Here is an 18,378-nt window from a genome sequence, read left to right as displayed (position 1 = left end):
AATGCGTAGTATTCCTAAATGATGTTATGAAACCAGGTCATAATACGGGCAGAATAATATCCAAATTGAGAGTTTAACAACATGTGACCTATTTGGCGATTCTGTGTCTGCAACGAATGCTCTAGTATTCTATATTGAGTCATGTATTGTGTATTCTATATATTAACCTTTGTAACCTTTTATGCCGTGTATGAATGAACGTATTGTGAGTAAGTGATGCCTCATACTAGGTGGGGGGCTCCGAGACCCAGGACTCGGAGACCCACATCCTGCATCCAGACTCTTTGATTGGCAGTTTTGACGGTTTTGTTACTTTATTTAGAAATAAAATATTAATCTTAATTTTGAACACTAAATGTTCACTCATGATCGTCGTAAATGGGCCGAACTAGTCAGAACTGTCCATCATAAGTAAAATGTTATATATACCCATATGAAATGAGATTGTGCAGACTCCTGATTTTGGGCTGCTATTAGCTGATGTTATTGTAATTATACGATCACGCTTAATAAAAAGAAATACTGGACTTGTCATCCATAAGCTTGAGCTGACCCTCAATAGGATCCTGTAAGACAGAAGGCTTACACACTCAAAACTGAAAAAAAAAATGTTCAGTGTAAGGAACTTGCTTTATCCCAAAATTGCTCCTACTTGTGTTTCCTAAAGTAATAAGCACAACCTCTTAAAAACACTTCTTTTTTCATGATCGCTTAAAATATAGTTGATACCAGATATGATATGATTGATACAAAATTACGGCACTGATGCATTCATTTCACAAACATCTCAATCATAATTAAAAGCATGAATAGCTTAAAATTTATTTTTAAAAATCAGGATGTTTGCAGTAAAATTGGTCCGCATTAAAGTGTTCAAAAAATAAAGTTTTTATATTTGAAATCGCATGAATAAGTAAATATATTTAGATTATAAATATGTTAAAATCTTTACTTTCAATCATTTATCATATAAATTATTAAAATAAATGCTCATGATAATAAATATATTAGATTATTTGCCTAATTCACAAGTGTGTCCTCTGTACCCTGGTTTGCAGCCCTGACAGGTGCCCGTCTCTATGTGACAGTACTGACAGTTGACGTCTGGACAGGGAATGGAACAATTTGGTCCGAAATATCCCGTTGTGTTGCAACCTTGAAATATAGAACATTAACCACTAAGGTTTATTTGGAATTTCAAAGTTGAGTTCAACGTAACATGCATTTTTTTGTAATACGACAGTGGACTATACATGTATATGGGAATATGTCTATTGCTTAAAATATAGAAAAGAGAATAACTTAACATATCTATGTAAATGCAAGGTTTTAAATGTAAAAAAAAAACCGACACCCTGTAAGTATATCTAGATAGAATCTACTTTATTCAATACATTTTTATATTAATATTTATTTTTAGTCCCCTACCGGAGGGGACTATAGCTTTCCTCTGCGTCCGTCAGTCCGTCCGTCCGTCTGTCTGTCCGTCCGTCCGTCTGTCTGTCCCACTTCAGTTTTCCACACTTTTTTTCTTAATGCATTTGAGGAATAATATGAAACTTGCTGAACAGCTTCAAAATGTCAAACTACAGATCAAGTTTACACTTTTGTAGCGTCTGATTGACATATTTCCGAGAAAATTAATTTTTTATATTCCAATTTTTTAATGTTCGGGTTCGTTATCGGGTTCGGTGTGTACCTGAATAAACGAGGTCAGTATGTAGTCAGTAATAATATCGTGCGTTACTTGAATCATTCCTTTTCCTGTACCATTTCTTTTATCATTTCTAACAAACAAATAAATTCTATAAAATAGTGTCAAGCATTGTGCTGTAAATTTAATCGGCAGGGGTTTTTTTTGTATTATTATTACAATCGGGTTCATTGTCGGGTTGGGCTGTTTAACTGTTTGTTTTGATTCGGGGTACAGAAGACGGTAAGAAATGATATTGTGCATAACATCGTATTGTTTTCACAAATTTTTACCAGCGAATACAGAATAGACTTGGCGAAATTACAGGAGATGAAATAAAGAGTATTATTTTACCTATTTCCTATTTAATTTCTATATCAACTATATAGTTTTAATTTCCTCTGTTCTTTTATCTCTGATTAAAGCATGACATGTCGTTTACAATAGCTCTGAAATAGTTGTGTGCTTGGAAGCTTTCATAGAATAATACAAACCGGTAGGGGACGTGTATTGCTTATGCAATACTCTCAGAATGCTTGTTTAAACTGTTAACATCATTCAATATAAAATACTCTGGTACCTACATCTTAATCGACTCGTTTTTACATTTATAAATAATAGTATTACAATACCTTTTTTTAGTTTATACAATAAAACTACATTTTCAAAAAGAAAACGTACCATTCACTTCTACTTCACAGAGACCAGTGTAAGCGTACGTCGAATAGTCGTCCGGATAGATAACTCCTTGCAGTCTCTCATTATAGTAAATAACATACTGCCCGTGGACAATGCATGTAATTTTGAAGACTACAGGTATGGTGCGTCGTGTGAAGTTGTCGTCTTTGAAACATAATTTTCCTTGTGATATATCTGTTGTATTGGATACGTACACCGAGAATCCAAGAAAGCAGTCAATGTAATGTTCGAAGTAGGAACCTGTATTTGATTAACTGAATTATATGAACATTTTGTTTACTCATAAATACTAAGGTAGCTTAATAACATTGACATCTATACCAAAACAATTTGGGAATATTTTGAGAAAAAAAATGATACGGAAAAACAACTAATTAAAATAAATCTCATTGCATGCGCCGGTTCTGTTTATAACAACAGAAAGTATCCTTGCTAGTTTTATTACTATCAAACTGTGTAAAAACCTATACCAAACACTTCTTTCGAATTATTCTTTTTTTTAGAATAAGATGATACGGAAACAAAATCATTTGAATAAAGGACTATGTGCGGTATGGTTAACTATCTGCCCCCGATTTCAACCGATTTTAAATATATAAAAATAGAATTTTCACAAATCATTGCATAGAGGATGCCTACAACTTTAATCTAGATTTTAGTCATCATTGCTCATTCGCTGTTTATCTATGACGTCACCTTAATGACCTTATTCCCGCAAATTTGCAAATAAATGAAATTATTCTCATTTTTGCTCTATATTTTGCATTCGGAAGTACAGAGCGCAGGTCTGCTCAAGTGCAATTTTAACATATGATTTTCTTCAGAAAGATATACACATTATACTAAAAAATGGTACTTGAGCGAGCCTGCGCTTGATGTTTCCCAGTCGAAAAACCATCGGAAAACACCCATATTTTGCTACAAAACATCAATTTATCAAAACAATGCAATCTTCATGACGTCATTTCTACATTATGACGTCACTGTGGTGATAACCTTTTACACCTTTATTTCCAATATGATTTTAACTATCTTTCACCTTATTTTTAAAGGCTCTTTATAAAACTTTGACTTTGGGGGCAAACAATGTATAAAACCGCACAAAGTCCTTTCATTGTATGCGCCAGTAACTTTCATAAGAACAGAATGTATCCTGACTAGTTTTATTACAGATAACTGTGTAAAAATTTAAACCTAGTTTGTTTGCTTGCTAATAACCCTTTATAAAAGATTCCGTTGGGCAAGTAACATTGTTTAAACTTTGAAGAATGGTTAAGTTGGAACGTTGATCAACCATTATTTAAAGTTGAATCAACTTTGAAGTTTCAACGTTGAACCCCAAATCATATTTCAATATTGATTTGACTTTGAAGACTTGATATCTAATGTTTATTCAAAATGATTTTTTAAGCTATAAAACGCACAAGTAATAGATGTAATGTTTCTCTGGTGCATTACCTTTTATGTAGTAGTTTGATGTTATGGATGCTATGTACGCTAGTCAGGTTCACCCACCAGGTGGCAGTGTGTTTGTATGACTCTGATACAGCACATTGACCTCCATACCAACTCATGTTAGTTTTGCGACCATCCACAGCGTTGTTTGCGTCATAAATGTACGTGTCGTTGCCTAGTGACAGGGGGTACTCCTGGTAGGCTGGTTTGTTGAGTGCAACGTTGACTGTCGAAATGAATGCACTTTATATATATATATATATATATATATATATATATATATATATATATATATATATATATATATATATATATATATATAACACAAATATATGCACTAACCGTATTAAAAACAGCTTTGTTATTTAACATGCAATAAGCACTACATAAGGCAATCAATATAAAATCAAATTGATATATATGAAAAGATATTATAATTAACATGGTGGAATGAGATCAAAAATACACAGCCAGTGTTACGAAAATATGTTATTTTTCCTGCGAAGATATACAAAAAAGACACACGGACCATTAATAAAATGTTACTGCTTCTTGACTCTGTCCGTCTCCTTCCCTGCCCCCCTTTAGTTTTAACTGTTAACTCTTACATGTAGATTGAAAAAATAATTTAAAATATGTATCAAAATTTCATGATCTTATTTGATCTTATTTAAACTTACCATACGCGCTTGAAATCGTCAAAATTCCTACATATAAACAGGCCTGAAACATGATCTACCGCCTATACGCAAAGTGAACATGTACATGAAAAGCAGTTTACTTTTGACTTTACATCTAGATACTTGAGGATGCAGTTAATTTGTTTAAATATGCAGTACCAGTCGTGATGCGTTTTTATTCATAAGTTCAGTTTAGTTTAGATAAGGATATGTTTATCAGTTTCCTGTTTGTAAAAAAAAATACACTCTTGAAATCGCCAAAATTCCTACATATTAACTGATCTGTAAGCTCTACAGTCTAAACGCAAAGTGAACTTAAAAAGCACTTTACTTTTTGATTTACATTCAGATATTTGAGGAAGCAATCCATTTGTTCAAATATACAGTGCCAGTCGTGATGTATTTTGACTCTTTATTTCAGCTTAGTTTGGATGAGGATAAAATGATACCAGTTTCCAGTTTCCTCTTTGTAAATCCTGTACGTTGACGTTAAATTCATGTTTTGACCTTCAACAATAATTCCTCTTTGTGGACGCATCTGGTCATTGAATGAAAAAGAAAAAAAATCTTGGGAAATACACGCGTTGTTATTTCACACGTTATTAAAACGAAATGACACATAGCATAACACATAGGCCTACATAAATACGAAACCAGTTTTACTTCCCTATGTAATGTTTTAACTTTATTACATTTAGTCAGCTTATATATTCAGACGACACCTCAGTAAGCAATTTCAGGTAAAAAAAGAAAAAAAAAAAAAACAATATCCTTTGAAACAATGATTTATATATTATTTCAAAGATAAATGTGTTCTTCACACTAAACATCAGAACTGTGCTGATCTAACAGTACCAAGCAGAATGAAGTTTTGAGCAAGTAAGACTTAAATCATGCAAAAAGCTTACGGTATAAATACGCTTAATAATAATTTTAAAAGATGTTACTGTAAAGCACCTCCTCATCCCCCTCCCCCCAAAAAGAGCACAAACACACACACACAATTAAAAAATGCAAATATGAAATCTTTTTCTTTCTTATTCTGCACTAACTTGTTTATATATAAACTCGTCGTTTAAAAAGAAAAAGGTGAGACATATACAGATACGGACAGAGGAATACTGTAAATTCCTAATTAAACGCGAGGAATTAATATCCGAGTAAAATCGCAAGAAGCCCATCTCGCGAATTTTAAAATCTCGCTTTTAATTTTTAGACATATGTAAACTACATGAAACAATGATAAAATTTCGGCATTCGCGATTTTATGTTCTTGCGATTTGATGGAAAACCGTTGAATCGCGGAATTAAGTACTCGCGTAAAATAAGGAATCTACAGTAGTTAGATAGGGAACGATAAATATCGAGCATGTTATTGTAAGTGTTAATTTCTAATGAAACTACATTTAATAGGTTATTCCATACTAGTATTTTAACAATAATTTGCTACAAATAAATTGTTATTTGACTTTATTTATAGGTTATAAGTCAGTTAAACGGGTTCCCACAAAAATACTCTGTTAAAGATCAACAAAAACGGTTTTTATTTTTTTATAAGAATGCGTTTTTAGTAAGTTTCCGTTAAAAAAAATTACCACACTTTTATTTTTGTCACCTTATTGATGCACAGGTAGACATTAACGAAAACGCAAAGAGCAGGTAAAAAGTTTGAAACAAGTTATCTGCCCTTTAGTGGAATATGGCGTCGCGGGTTGATTTCGAATCCAACGAAAGTGACTCGGACGAAAGTATACCAGAAATAGACATATGCCTTAATTTAAATGTACGGCTCTATCAATACGAACTTCTACGAAGAAAAGGACCGTCCCAACAGATTTTTAATGAAGACAATGACTCGGAGCCGTCGCAAATTGACGACGAAGACCCAACAGAGAATGAAAACATACCTTCAGACATGGGCTGGTAAATGCATCTTAATACAGTAAATGATTAATCTACTGGATAAAAATAAATACTGATAAAGTAATTGAATAGAATGAAAGAAAAAAATATGTTAAATTACTGACGTATACATGTCGCTGATTAATGTAAACAGTAGCAAAGGGGGGTGGGGGGGGTGGGGGTGGGGGTGTACGAAACGAGATCGAAATGGATTAGGGATAGGAAGACGGGGTTGAGTGGCATAGAAATTTAGTAAGCCTAGTGTTCGTAATTGTTTGTCACATGTCAAGCCTATGTAAATGAATTTCCATGCATTCGTTTTGTAATACAGGTGTTCCTGTGAAAATTACACTATTATGCCTACTGCTATTATGCCTACTGCAAGAGAATGCAAGTGCTGCAATTTTTATACTGCTATAGAGTATAGACTAGAGGAGGCCTGTGCATCACAGAACATGAAATATTTGTTGCCAATTGCCTTAACAGATGGGTCTTGGAAACATGTTTGTGTTAAGATGACTTATAATACTACCATTGAGATCACCTGCTATAATAACATTACCATAGGATCTATAATGACAATATAACCTTTCTATATAGTTGAGCTCTTGTATATAAGTATCTTCATTACTATCAGCAGGGAGATATACTCCAACCATATAAAACACTTCACCATTGTTGTATGAAAGTACAACATTAACAACATATTATTATAAGAATATTATTATATAAAGATATCAAAACCCGACGGGATTTTCATTTTTTTTTCTTTATATTCGTAACAAATAGAATTGTAATTAGTATGTTAACAGTACACATTTGTTTTGTACTTTTAATTAATGATGCGGTTTTACTCTACGAAAAAGTTATCATTTAATCAATGCTTGCTTTGGCATTAAGTATACCAATTTAATTGTGTAGATGTGAATTGTTTAGTGAAAATACTTTTTGTGTGTTTGTATGCTTAATATGAAAAAAAAAACGAAGGAAATATTTTAAAAAAACATGTCAACACTGCCTTTAGTGTGTATATAGAAATATATGTAGCTTCTTTAAGTCAATCATTTTAATACACATGGAAAACAGAAAATAGAGGAAGAGTTTCTAAAGCAAGATATGCCCTTACAAAACTATAGAAGATATGGAACTCCAACAATATCAGCAAGAAAACATAAATAAGACCATGTCAGATACTCCGGTGCTAATGTACCGATGTGAAACATGAAAGATGAACAAAGGGGACGAAAAAAGAAAACAACAGTCTTAGACGAATTCTCAAAATCAGATAGTAAGATAAGATTACAACACACAATTACTACGAATATCAAACATAAGGCCCTTGAGACTAGTTAAATATTCATACGATGGAAATTCATGGGCATTAACGTTAGAAGAAAACACAACAATAATTATTACATAGTCCATTTACTAGATACCTAAAAGGCAGAAGAAAGAAAAGAAGAGCATAAACAGAAAAAAAACATTCGAAAAGGAGAGGAAAGAGGATGAAGATCATGGACTGGGCGGAGAATACAACTGTAGACAGATGGATGGACTGTTCTGTTGATGGCACATGGTACAAATCAGATAAGTAACAGGAACAGGTAATACACATGCTTAGATGACCCACAGTTCATGAAATTAAAAACAGGTTACAAATTTAATGACATATCATATTTTTAATGCTTTAATCATTTAACATTGACTTAATGTAAACATTTATTTACAACAGATAATGCAGAATAGCGCCTAAAGCTGCATATACGTTTTCAACATTCTTGGGCTGCACTTCGCTTAATCATTGCGAAGATGCAAATCATTTTTCTTGTCCATAAAATAACGGATTACCATTGATTTACATAGCAAGTGGATTGCCAGAATAGCTACATTTTTTTTCAATCTTTACAATTAACATATGGTTTCTAGTCCCTTTGATTTGAATCATAAATCACTTATACAATTGAACAACTCAAATCAAACAAATTAAACTAGAACTGATTATTTACTGTCAAAAACCTAGATAACATGTACTACATTACAAAGTAGTATTAAAACATACTTTTTCCACTTTATAAATTCTCCTTTACTTCCTTCTACGTAAATACAAATAAATTTAATGTGCATTTATGGTAAATTCTCAGGGTAGGAGTTGCTTTACCTATATGTTCATTTTGATTTTCTTCTTCAACTATGTCAAAGGAAGAGTAATAGAAGTCTGACCAATACTTCAATATGAAAAACCATACATGTAACATACGCGTGTCAATGTATTCATGAACATTGTAAGAAACTTATGTCATTAAGCCATGAAGGATTGAGCATACGGGTCAGAAAGGTATCGGACGACGTAGAAATTATATTTTAAATTGTAAAATTAAGCCAAAAAAGCAACATCCGGCTAAAGGTTGCTAACTTTCAAAGTAAAGGCGCTGGTTATGAGATTTTCCTTGTTCTAAATTAGATAAATTCTTAATATCTTAAAAATGTAATCAGAAAGCCTTGTCAATAAATCGCTAAACTTCATTTTAAAATTCCATTTTTTTTTCTAAAAAAAAAAACAAAACAAAACATTTTTATATTTAATCGGAATGGTGCAAGGAAATAAGAAAACTACTGACATGCATTTTTACTCAACGTAGATATTAACAAATGTCCCTAATATTGTAATTTTGGTTTTTATGAAGCTATGATACTATGTAATTGTAACAAAAACTAGACTCTTGTTGCTATAGCAACAAAAAGGTTTCTCATGTATCAATCTGTACAAAACATCCATTTATCTTGTAAACAGAAAATGAATATAATATAGACTGTACAGGAATTCCCCAAAATTAAACAAAACACAAAGACAAAATGTCAATTTTTGAGTACTTTCTGTGATGACCGTAGGTTAGGCCGGATCATACAGAACAAAGTAAACATATCTTCATACTTTGTCTTGTCTTTCCTCAAAGTTTGGATGCTCAAGTTTTTGTTAATTTGTTGTTAATATCTCGTTGAGAAATGGTTTTTGTCTCGGGACCGGAAACAAACAAATGGAAGTGATTAAAGAAATTGAAAGTACATATTTTAGTACATTTACCTACGATACGTTACTGTTCATCACATTGAGTAAAATGTAAAAAAAAAATCTAAAGTTCGAAATAAAAACTTCTGTTGCTTGAACGCTTCGTAGTGAGAACCGGAAGTGACGTACGACTAAATAGAACCCCTTAAACACATGTTCAATCAAGTGTCCATTATCCATACAAGTTTAATGTCTTAAACTCTCACAGTTTCTGAGCTCTTGTGGATACTTTGTTTAAAAAAAAGGGTACCTGAGATATTTGAGAGTTCTCACCGGAAGTATTTTTTTTTTTTTTTTTACCATCTGTAGATGACTTTTGTATTTTTATAGCTAAAATGTTATTCCATGCTAAATAACTAACATATTTTTAAAGAATCAAAATTGGGAGTACTTCCTGTGTCAATCGGAAGTTACGCCGGATAAAAAAAAATAGCGTTAACACATGTACAAACATTAGCCTATCATCCCACACAGTTTGGTTGTTTAAGTCGTCGCCGTTTTAGAGATCTCGTCGAAACAAGGTTTTTAGTCTCGGGACAGGAAACGGACAAACGGAAGTGCTCAATGAAAATTTCATTTATTTTTTCTTGTTTATTTGCCTATCTCACATTATCATTTATCAAAGTAACTGAAGCTATCGAATGAAAACAGTTAAACGGATAAACAGCTTGATTTGTTTGAACTCTTCCCGTGTTGACCGGAAGTGACGTCGACAAAATGAAACTGGTAATCGAATGTCTATCATCAGTGAAAGTTTCGTGCTTTGGTCACTTTTAGTTTCTGAGATCTCGTGGGTACAAAATGAGTTTTTAAAAAAGCTACATGATATAATTGAGATATCTCACCGGAAGTAGATTTTTGTTGTTGATATAACATCGCAAAGATAACCTATGTATAGATTTATACTTATATATTTGTTATATGGTAAAAAAATTTAATGCGTAAAAATGATTATTTTTGAAGTGCTTCCGGTGACGACCGGAAGTTACGACGAACAAAACGAAATAGTTTAAACACATGTACAGCTATAGGTCTATGATCCCACAAAGTTTGTATGTCCAAGTGCTTGCCGATTCTGAGATCTCGAGGGAAAAGGGTTTTTGACGCGGGACAGGAAACGGACGACCGGAAATGAATTTTGAAAAAAGAAAAGAAAAAGCTTCGAGATATTATTATTCTCTATTATCCCTGAAAATTTCAGGGAAATCTATCAAGCCATCTCTGAGAAAGTCTGCCGACAAAAAAGGGGAAAAAAAGAAAAAGAAAGAAAAAAACATTACACTCACGTTGTAACGGAAGGCCTTAAATATGTTCTAAAAAATACCTTTTTTTACATTGTGATATTATACCATTTATTTTATACATTCAAGGTTATGGCAATTAATGAATCATAACTGAAAAAACTAAATGGATCACCATGCAAATTCGTACGTAATAATTAGGAATTAAATACTAATTATAGTATAGGAACATGATATATTTGATGGACATGTACAAATTACATTTGATATAATCTTCCTTATCACGGAATCTGCTAAACTTTAATTGCCAATTACAGTAATGAGTAAGTCATCTAGATTTTGTATTTTATCTTTCATGATGGTATCGTTAACAATAGCAGCATTTATTCAAAAACAAAACCTGTGTAAAATTACCAAAAATATGAATTCGTACCGTTGATTTGCTTTATTTCATTTAACGAAACCTGTATCTCTTTAAGTCAATTTTCTATGTTTTTTGAACAGTATCGAACAGTTCTTTATTCTTTATAACATAAAAGTATACATTTCAGATAAAAATTTGAGCAAGGAATAGACTGATATCAGGAAGAAAAAGTCGTTGAGGTCCTGGAAAATCACCTTTTTGTGTTATCAGTCAAAGCATATTAATGGTACTTTTTAACTTATGTGTCCTTATCGCCATGTTACTGATGGATACAATTCCTGTCGTGGTTATTTTTAGTTTCCGTGTTCCAACATGTATTTTATACTACTTCCTTATCATTTTTTTTTATCTTACAAAGCTTTTCATATGGCATGCCCTTCCTGTACAATATATATTTAGATAATTACATTCAGTGTATGTTTTCCCTCTATGCTTGCAAAACGTTGTCTATGAATACAATTTTCCAATTCATGCGCCATGAGCTCAGATACAAACGTCTTCACGTGTTTTGAGTATATTTATTTTTGTAAGGTTAAATGAAACTTTCAATATTACATAACCACTTTGATTTGTACTTTTGAAAAACAATTATTGATATAGATCTACTCCTTAATGAAAACAATTTTTCTCCACAAAGTTTCTGGTACTATTTATTTGTCGCGGATGCTAACTAAATAATATGTTAATATGGCTGTTCCATGTATGTTTCATATCCCGACTCAGAGCACAAATAATGGCTTTATAGCGGCGATACACAATAGTTTACGCAAATAGTTGGGTGTATCATAGGACCGACGACATCCAAAAATAAGCATTCGATGCTTTAATGAATTATGTTAAAATAAAAAGAAAACACAAGCAAACACAAACATATGACACTGCCAATGAAATTAACGCATTAGCAGTTCTTTATAAATGAAGTTGAATCTGTTATCAAGAGTTAGTAATTTAAATGGCTTTGTAATTGAAGTATATCAAAGACAGAATCATTAGGGCAAACTGATCATATTTTACGATGAAACGTATGTTTTGTAGGCATTTTTAAATATTTTATTTTCAATATAGACTATCCTCAGTTTGTTTGGGTTTTTTTTTTTTGGTTTACATAAAAAGTATAATTTCTTAAAAATGAAAAAAAATTTAAGAAGGTAATACAAGCTGTTTTCATAGGAAAAATTAATAGTTTGTATTGTCTTTGCATATATGTTGTTAAGAAATCGCTCAAATACTTTGACAAGAAGTGCATACATTTGAGTTCAATACTTTTGTGGCTGCGTATTGACTTTAGGGAAGTTTGTCAGAGCAGGGCTTGATTTCTTTAAAGTTGAAATTGTACGAGTGATATCTTTTCAAAATAGATAAATACAATGTATTATTAAAAGTAAGCACATATTTAATTAATATAAATGCAGGTAAGTAGTCGATTTCGCTATGTCAATGAAAATTATATTAAATATACTTCTTTTCAAATTAGTTTCAGTTTCCTCAAAATATTTTTCATGTTTCCGTTTGTATTTGAGGAGATAAAAAGTTTGTTCTGAAATAACACAGTTATAACATTGATTTATGTTATTTATTTTGTTCATTCGGCAAGTATCATTTACTTTGAATATATTTTATTTTAGAGGGGGGGGGGGGGGGCAATTTTTTTTTTTGGGGGGGGGGGGGGGGCAAACCTTAAAAAAAATTAATCTGTTAGTTTTTTTTACAAAATACATGTACAAGTAGCTTCCCCATCACATGGTCGGTTAAGCCGTCAACATCTCTATATAAAACGATTCCGGTACGGTTTGACTAAATAAGATGGTAAATTCCATGCAATGTTTATTCCATACGGACAATCAATTTGGCATATCAATGTTTTCATTTAGTGGTTTTGCCTCTTGGATGCATCTCAATCTTATGGTAGGTAATTGGCTAGGCTTAATTCACGGTATAATACTCGGTATATAAATTTGTATCCTCTATATTGTACATGATTCGTGTCAAAATGATAGTTATTGTATTTTATTCTTAACAAATTTTTTTTTTCTCATTTAGCTTCATTTCCAAGTTCCAATAAAACACAGCATGCTACAATGTCAGTATTTAAAATTCTATAAGAATCATATTATCAAGATATATCTGATATCAATAAACTAAATAAATATTTGCATGATATTGACTGCATGTTATTCAGAGGTGATATCATTATTTTTATTTTTTTATTTTTTTTGGGGGGGGGGCGGGGGTTGCTGTTACCCGCTTTTAAAAGAGTATATTTTTTTATAACAGAGCACGGTAACGCCTAACGTTAAGACGTTTCCAGTACACTATGTTTCTTATGATACCCTTTATTTTTTTTTTCAATTTTAGTCCCAATATTAACTCTAATTTTCTAAAACAACACTAGATTTGCTCACAATTGTTGGAGAATTATGTTTATTCGTTGATGCTTTCATTCTTTCACCGTTCATCTATTCAATAACAGTACATGAAAAATTGAATGTCAGATCATGTTACTAGAACTTTCAACCAAATATTGACTGATTAGTGTTCTTGTTTGTTTGGGTTTTTTTTTTTGGGGGGGGGGGGGGCAGTTTGATGTAAAGATAAATGAGGTATTTTACGAAAAATTTAGCATATTAAAATACAATTGCGCAAATACAATTTAGATTTTTGGCATTATCTTCCGTTTAACAGTTTGTATCGGGTTTTCCCGATTTTAATTTATCCTGTCATTACATAACGTTTCTCCATGACTTCCGGCGACGGCATCTTTTTGGTCAATTTAAAAAATATCCATATTTGTTTCTAGCCTATGCCATCATACTAAAACATTGTATTCTTATTCATTTTGCTCATAGATTGACTTACAATTTCCAATTTGAGGTTTGAACATCATTTGGTTTCAGATCCAATCTACATAACAATATTAGCATTGATATTGTAATTATCTATTTAAAACTTTCGGACCTTTTAACGGAATGATTGTTTTCAATTACATGTTCGAGCTTAGTGTGGTAAATTTGAAACATATTTTTTATTACAATTTGTTAACACCTATCTATATTATGAACTGAAGAAATATTGTTAATTCTTATTGCAGTGTCCTTATCTCTTTTTCGCATGCCCTGTAATGAATAAATGAAATGAGGAATTGTAGATGCATTATTCCATGAATTTGCGTCTGTTTAAATACGAATCATATGATACAGCCTACTCAGTGTTTACATGTATCACTTAATGAACTGAATGATAACTTGAGATTCAACTTGCAGAAAATTTTGCTTTACACAAACGTGCATTCCAGCTGAATCCGTATGACGGAACAAATAAAACATTCGTCGCAAGTAATGCAGTGGATGGACTCAAGTCTAACTTACATTGGAATGGAGGTCAATGTGCTGTATCAGCTCTTGGAAAAGAAATCGCCGCCTGGTGGGTAAACCTCGGCAGTCTCCACATCATCCACCACATCACTGTGTATTTCAGGACAAATAATGACATTTGGGGTAAAGTATACGAACTTTAAAAACATTAGTATCATAATGCCTGCATAAACCTTTAGAAAACACACGTAAACAGTTGATAAACCTTCTTTAAGTTACAGATTTTCTTATGCTTATGTTTATATATCAACAATAAACATTATAATATAATAGTCCTTTGCTTCATTCTAATAAAAACTGCCATAGGTGTCAGAATGGATTTTAAATGATAGAGGGAATGTACAAACTCGGCGGTTGTGTCAAACCTGCGTATTTATGATGTTACATGTTATTGCTATGAAATAAAAAAGCACAGTGTTAGAGATAAGTGATAATTAGGAGGAACAATTGAACGTGGTAATCAGTCCATAATCACGAAAATGTAAAGTAAAATCAAGTATATATTAAAAAATTCATCCTTGTAGGGAGTTTGAAATGAATAATTACTTTGGTACTGCTTATCTTATCAATTTTTGTAATGGACTGTATCATTTTCAGATAACAGAAACAACGCAACAGCTTCTGTTCTAGGATTTTCACTGTATGTTTCCAACACTTCAGATAGATTACAAGGAAAATTGTGTTTCAAGGATGATCATTTTAACAGAAGCACTATACCTGCTGTTTTTAGCACGATGTGTTATGTTTTGGGACAATATGTCATCTATTACAACGAGAGACTGAAAGGGGTTTCCTATCCTAGCGATTATAATTCAGATGCTGAAAATGATTTATGTGAAGTCGAGGTGTATGGTAAGAAATGCTAACTGTTGTAACGCAAGTCCTTATAAAAAAAAACTAAAGTGTTTTTCCTCGTTTTTATTTTCAATTCTCAGTACATGACTAGCAGTGATTTAATAAATATACCATTTTGTCATATATCGATATATGAGTATAATGATTATGTATTATTTTCATATTTGAGATCAAATATAGTTGAAAGAAAAAAAATAAGCTTTTGCGTAAGCAGAAAAACTAATTGCTTCTTTATTAATCAAAGCATTTGATATTAAATATTCTGGGTATATACTTATTAAAAGAAGGATTTCAGAGATGTTCTTAAGCATCTAAGCATTTAAAACTGATCAAAAGTGTACACTTTTCCTCCAACGAATGTAAAAAAAAAAAAGACAATTAGATTAGTACAATAATTCTGAATTATACTATACATTAGAAAAGCGTTGGGTTCTTAAAAAACATGAAGAATTGTGATTGGTGATCTAATGTAAAAATAATACTGTCTATCTATTTTTAATTTTTCTACAATTAACGCCTTTGTAAAACTATTAATTTTATTTCATACTGTATACATTTTTTTAAAGTTTAAATCACCGCATACAAACCCATGTTAAATGTTGTTTTTCGTTCGTTAGAAAACGATTTCTAAGTCGAAAGTACATATTCACATAATACGATTATTATGCAAATATAAAAAATAAATCAACAAAAAAAAAATGCGGGTAAAGTTATGATCAATAATTTTAAAAGTATCTGTAATAAAAATCTGTAGAGGTATGTTGTAGGCTGTCCTTTACAAATAACGCATTGCGATGTCTTGGACAAAGTTGATTGTGTCTGTTTGGCCTGTAAACTTGGTTACCATGGTGATCAGTGTGAACGAGGTAAATTCTTATATGCATTCATATTTTCTTAATGCCATTCATATTTAAATACATGCGTGTTGTATTACTACAAACTATCATTCCAAGACAACTTAAGCAGTTTAACAGATCTATTTACTAGTTATAAATTCAGGTATTCTTGCTCAACGCATGCGATACACTACTTAAAAAAACATTAGCTATCGCATATTTCAAAATACATGATTTATCTGTACATGAAAGGTAATTTGTCGTCTGGCTAATATAGCTAGCTCGATTGATCTAGAAATATAAACCTTTTTTAAAAAGTTACGTTGCTTACAGAATGGGTTTGATGATAAGTAAAAATAAGCAATGTTCGATCTTTATGCTATAAAATTGTATATTAAGTATTGATTATTATTATCCAAAATGAATGAATGATGCACTTTAGATGATCAAAATGTTGAATGGTTAGTTAAATATGTTATACATTAATGTTTATGCTATTGGATTGCTATCATAAATAATCTCAATACTCACCCAAATTGATCCTAATACATTGCATACATTTATTTTTTTTCTTCATGAAGTTAAAATATCACAGGATAAACCTCTGCCATTTAGTGAACTGAATGTTAACTGATTGGTCTGGAAAGGTGACTGAATGGCATAGCTATGGCATTCAGTCACCTTGCAGTTACCGATCACTCACATATTAGTTCACTGAATGGCAGAGATTCATCATGTGTATATCTTCTCAAATAAGTTTGATTTTGTATATATTTATCTACATTCATGCAACCTAACTTTGATTTAAAAGAAACAAAACAAATGACCGCAAATTGAAAACAAAAATCAAACCAGCTTTACTTTTTAAGTTTGTGAGATTTTGGTATAATTGGAGGGTATTTATCTGATGTAAGATTTAACATTTTATTTTAAATTGACATTTTATTCAAAATTTGTCATAGCATCCTCAACTGATGTCGAAGTTAAAAGCCAGACTCCTGTACTGCAAGGTCTGATCGGTGGACTCAGTGTCTCGATTTTAATCATCGTTGTACTTATTCTCTATATTGTACAGACAAGGTGAAATACGATATCAAAAACTGCGAATTTTATTTCATTTAAAGATTTAAAACTTATCAATTTGACATCAATTATAAACGAAATATTTTTTTTACATACTTTTAGAATTTCAATGAGAAGGAACCCTCCATTATTGAATGCAATAGAATTAAGGAATGACGCCAGCTCAGCCAACTCATGTGTTACGGGAAACAATTATACTGTTAATAGTTACACTGAGTTCGGATGGTCCAGGAACACTGACCCATATTATTCGATCCAGGAGATGACAGGTGTAGTTTAGAACTTATTCTTTAACACAATCTAAAGTTTTTCAAGTCATTTGCCCTTAGAAAAGTTAAAAATGGAAGGAAATTAAAGAATAATGATAATTTCAGCAAATATACAAAAAAAGTCATGTGTTTTTGAAATTGATTTGGAGGTTTTTGATTAATCAATCAAATATTAATGATATTTTTAGATTATATTTTACACAGCTTTCTTGCAACGGATATTAACTGATATTTGGGATTGAGTTAAAAAAAAACTACTGATCAATTAGAATTTTGATTGATGTTTTGTTCATGTTAATAATGTATATAACTGTTTTGTATTTTGAAAATAACGAATAATATTATAGTACTAAAACTGCGCTAATGTTTGTATTACAGTAATCAATTAATAATGTATGTCAAAAACGATGTTTGTATATTTGCTTTCATAAAAAAAGGATAACAACGATATTTGTGTTTGAGTTCTGAAATATAATAAAGTCGTTTTTTTCATATGCTGCAGTGTTATTTACTGTTCATTGAGATTATTATATATATCAATTGAATATAATGATGTGTGCGTTCCATAATATAATTCCATATTTTAGCCAACTTTTTTACAATTTGTTAAAAAAAAATGAAAATCCAAAAAAAAAAAAAAAATGAACCATATCTGACAAAATGGTGAATAGTTAAGACATTCTGCTCTATTCTCTACATATCAGACGAAAAAAAATATTCTCATTATTTTTACTTTGAACTTGGGTGTTGATTTTACGTCCTTATTTCTTTTTTGTTTTAATTTTCTTTTTTTTTTTTTGTTG

At 31.3% G+C, this 18,378-nt stretch overlaps 1 protein-coding gene and 2 pseudogenes across 1 annotated transcript in view; 2 read left to right on the top strand and 1 right to left on the bottom strand.

The window, feature by feature from the left end:
• LOC128174352 (multiple epidermal growth factor-like domains protein 10) overlaps positions 1 to 3,507 on the bottom strand; it is a 214,972-nt gene extending 211,465 nt beyond the window's left edge. Inside the window, exons 1-3 of the mRNA XM_052839919.1 lie at positions 3,495 to 3,507; positions 2,375 to 2,632; positions 1,021 to 1,155 (exon numbers count right to left, since the gene is read on the bottom strand). Coding sequence (XP_052695879.1) covers positions 1,021 to 1,155; positions 2,375 to 2,632; positions 3,495 to 3,507 — 406 coding nt within the window. The remainder of the gene's footprint in view (positions 1 to 1,020; positions 1,156 to 2,374; positions 2,633 to 3,494) is intronic.
• A 2,719-nt stretch (positions 3,508 to 6,226) lies between these two features.
• On the top strand, positions 6,227 to 6,943 carry LOC128174351 (uncharacterized; annotated as a pseudogene).
• Positions 6,944 to 12,981: 6,038 nt separating this feature from the next.
• Positions 12,982 to 17,769, top strand: LOC128172428 (uncharacterized; annotated as a pseudogene).
• The last annotated feature ends 609 nt before the right edge of the window (positions 17,770 to 18,378 follow it).

The sequence above is a fragment of the Crassostrea angulata genome, chromosome 2, assembly GCF_025612915.1.
Source record: "Crassostrea angulata isolate pt1a10 chromosome 2, ASM2561291v2, whole genome shotgun sequence".
Lineage (NCBI taxonomy): Eukaryota > Metazoa > Mollusca > Bivalvia > Ostreida > Ostreidae > Magallana > Magallana angulata.
The sequence above is the reverse complement of the archived record's forward strand: the minus strand, read 5'-3'. Positions and strand labels throughout refer to the sequence as shown.